This window comes from Mandrillus leucophaeus, unplaced genomic scaffold, assembly GCF_000951045.1.
Source record: "Mandrillus leucophaeus isolate KB7577 unplaced genomic scaffold, Mleu.le_1.0 Scaffold518, whole genome shotgun sequence".
Taxonomy (NCBI): domain Eukaryota; kingdom Metazoa; phylum Chordata; class Mammalia; order Primates; family Cercopithecidae; genus Mandrillus; species Mandrillus leucophaeus.
The window spans coordinates 1,389,168-1,392,776 of record NW_012105564.1 but is presented as its reverse complement, the minus strand read 5'-3'; the positions used below and the strand labels follow the sequence as shown (position 1 = coordinate 1,392,776).

Genomic DNA, 3,609 nt, shown 5'->3' with positions numbered 1-3,609 from the left:
TAACTTAAGCCTCTACTCCTCTTCCTATGGCAAAAGGTCTTAAAATCAGTCTTTACCTCACAATTAATAAAACTAGGATAAACAGAAGTTACATAGTGCTGCAAATGAATGTAGAGCCCCAGGCGGAAAACCTAGTAAAGTAATATTAAGCAAAATACATAAAACTTTCAATCTCAATGAGGGTTTTTCTCTCATATCAAACTGTCAGAGAAGCATTACAGTGTAAGGAAATAACATGAGCTTTTGTGCTCTCCCCAAAATTATCTTTACCCCCTTCTTTTTACCATACCAACCTTCCAATTAACAGTTGAAAACTGTTTAACATATAAAGACCAGGAATATTACATATGTTCATTACAGATAAGCCTTATAGCCTGTGAATTAACCTCTTAAAGAATATAGTCTTACTATGTATTAAAAATGTTTAAAAATGCACGTGCATGTTAAACACCAAGGGAGCAGCTGTGTGGGGAAAAAAGGAGGGAAAAGGAATTGAAGACAGGAGGAATGATACACAGCGGGATGTTAACTATAACAAACTTCTACAAAAACAGCTGAAGCAAATACTGCAAAATGTTAACTTCTTGCTAAATTGGTACACAGAATAACATTTTGTTAATGTTATTCTCTGTATTTTTATGAATACTTGAAAAGATTTGATAAAAGTAATATTTGATAAAAAGTAAACAAAGTATAAAAAAGGATACAGTCTTAAATCTCTTTAATCTTCTATTATATACTATATATAATAACTTAAGCATTAGGGAGAAATATGCCTTCTTAATAAGTCATGGGATAGAAATAATGAGAAAGAAAGGACTGAATTGGCTAGAATAATCTGAATCAGGAAGACATTCTCAAAAACATTTTGTAACATCAGGTTGATAGTTAGGAAATGTAAGAAAAATACAGGCTGAGATTCCCTTATCCTAAATGCTTGGGACCAGAAATGTTTTGGATTTCAGATTTTTTCGTATTTTAGAATATATGCATATACATAATGAGAAATCTTGGGGATGAGACCCAAGTCTAAACACAAAATTTATATTTCATATATACCATATACACATAGCCTGAAGGTAATTTTGTGTAATACTTTTTTTTTTTTTTTTTTGAGTCTTGCACCATTGCTTGGGCTAGAGTGTACAGTGGCACAATCTCAGCTCACTGCAACCTCTGTCTCCCAGGTTCAAGCAATTCTCCTGCCTCATTCTCCCTAGTAGCTGGCATTACAGGCATCCGCCACCACGCCCAGCTAATTTTTTGTATTTTTAGTAGAGATGGGGTTTCACCATGTTGGCCAGGCTGGTCTCGAACTCCTGACCTTGTGATTCACCCGCCTCAGCCTCCCAAAGCGTTGGGATTACAGGCGTGAGCCACTGTGCCCAGCCGGTAATTTTATATAATACTTCTAATAATTTTGTGCATGAAACAAAGTTTGTGTACATTGATTCATCAGAAAACACAGGTATCACTATCTCATGTCAGTGCTCAAAATTTTTTGGATTTTGGAGCATTTCAGATTTCAAATTTTCGGATTATGAATGCTTAACCTGTATAAATAAAACATATCAACATTATAATCCTCTTATCTCCTCTGAAAAACCTCCTAGATTCCCAATGTGGTATTTTATTCGCAAAGAATCTATGAAAAAATATAATTCTGAAAAAATTAAAGCTTTTAAAATAGTTGCCTTTCAATGTAGTGAAGCATAATTTCAGCTTCTTTTGCCCTGTTTGGATCATCTTCCATTAGTTCTTCAACAATGCCTTGGTCACCTGTAAATATTGAAAGTACCACTGGAAGATATTTAAGGTTACTTATCAATAGAAAACAATAAACATACATGTGTTTAATACCAACAACTTATTGCTATAGATCCTAACAGCATCAACCTCTTCCAAAACTTAGTGGCCTCCTCCTCCCTTTCCTCTTTATGTTGATGTACATTTTCAGGCATTCTGTCTTTGGCTCACCAAGTCTGTTCTTTACTAATTACCTGCTGGTTAGCTGTTGAAGGAAGGAACCCATAGGGTAACAGAGAACTAGCTGAAGTATGTTTTTGCTTTATTTTAACTCGGCCTAAGAAAACCCCATTCTAACTTTCTAGGGGAAAAAAAAGTCTTCCATTATTGCTACTAATTTAAAAATATAGATAATCTACCTTGCAAATATTTGGTTTTCTGAATTTGCTCCACAAAGTCTCGAAATGGGCTGCTCATATCAGATTTTACCCATGAAGTAAGTGCCTGTGAAATTATCTGCAGTCTTTGATGACTATAAAGATAAAAAACGTCAATAACATACTGAGCCTAAAATCAAATGGTGGAATATTAGAATAAACACAAAACTCCAAACTTCAAAAACGTATGATCAACTTCCATACCAAAACTGTAACTTTCTGTTCAGATTTTCAGCTACATCTCGCCGTTTTAATAACACAATCATTTCTTCATCTAAATCAGACTTCCTCTGAGCTGGCACATATTTTATCAACATAGCTTGTTTAATTTCTGCATATTTATCTTCAAGATGTTTCATGTATTTAGTGAGAGCATCTAGATTCATGGATTCTTGGAGAGTCATGCCTATGGGAAAAGGAACAAATCAAACAGGCCAAGCCATGTGTGGGACACCTGTGTTCAAAGAGCAAGTCTTAGAAAGACAGTTCACTATGTTAAGAAACAATTTAGAAATGATAGTATGTACTTACAGCTTACTGAACATAGGTAAAATTAGCATAAACTTGTAAATGGCTAGCAGGTTATGATTGATTGATTGATTGATTGATTGTATAGAGACAGGGTCTTGCTATGTTGCCCAGTCTAGTCTTAAACTCCTGGGCTCAAGCAATTTGCCCACTTTAGCCTTCCAAAGTGCTGGGATTAAAGGCGTGAGCCACTGTGCCAGGCCAGGCTAGCAGTTTTATTTTAATTTATTTTATTTATTTATTTTTTGAGACGGAGTCTCACTCTGCCACCCAGGCTGGAATGCAGTGATGCAATCTCGGCTCACTGCAATGTCCGTCTCCCAGTTCAAGCGATTCTCCTGCCTCAACTTCCTATAGTAGCTGGGACTATAGGCGCGTGCCACCATGCCCAGCTAATTTTTGTATTTTTAGTAGAGACGGGGTTTCACCATGTTGGCCAGGATGGTCTTGAACTCCTGACCTCAGGTGATTCACTCACCTCGGCCTCCCAAAGTGCTGGGATTACAGGCGTGAGCCACCACACCCGGCCTCAGGCTAGCAGTTTTAAACACTATCAATGAAGACTCAGTGAAGACTGAGAACACACAAACCTTAGCATCTGAAAAAAATTTTTTTAGTGATTTCATTAACATACCCTGAAGACCCCTAAATATCACTCTTACTCAGTAACGCCAAGAGCTTCTGCCTAACAATTCAGGATTTGTCAACTGGTTTCTCTCTAAACAAATCTCTCATTACCCTACTATAGCTAACCCCAGAGTAATCAGTTTATTATTCCCAACACAAATATAAATGCCTGCCAAATCTTCAGTCCTCTCTCTCACTATCCCCTCTACTTATTATTCCTCTCTCTCTTTCTCTTCAAATGCCTTTGAGAGAGAGAGAGAGAGAGAGAGAG

General features: G+C 36.7%; 1 protein-coding gene across 1 annotated transcript in view; it reads right to left on the bottom strand.

Annotated features, from left to right (window-relative positions):
- Nucleotides 1–3,609, bottom strand: part of CLHC1 (clathrin heavy chain linker domain containing 1) — a 69,630-nt gene that overhangs the window by 39,237 nt on the left and 26,784 nt on the right. The window contains exons 6-8 of the mRNA XM_011996532.1: nt 2,388–2,589; nt 2,166–2,278; nt 1,695–1,779 (exon numbers count right to left, since the gene is read on the bottom strand). Of these exons, the coding sequence (XP_011851922.1) occupies nt 1,695–1,779; nt 2,166–2,278; nt 2,388–2,589 (400 nt within the window). The remainder of the gene's footprint in view (nt 1–1,694; nt 1,780–2,165; nt 2,279–2,387; nt 2,590–3,609) is intronic.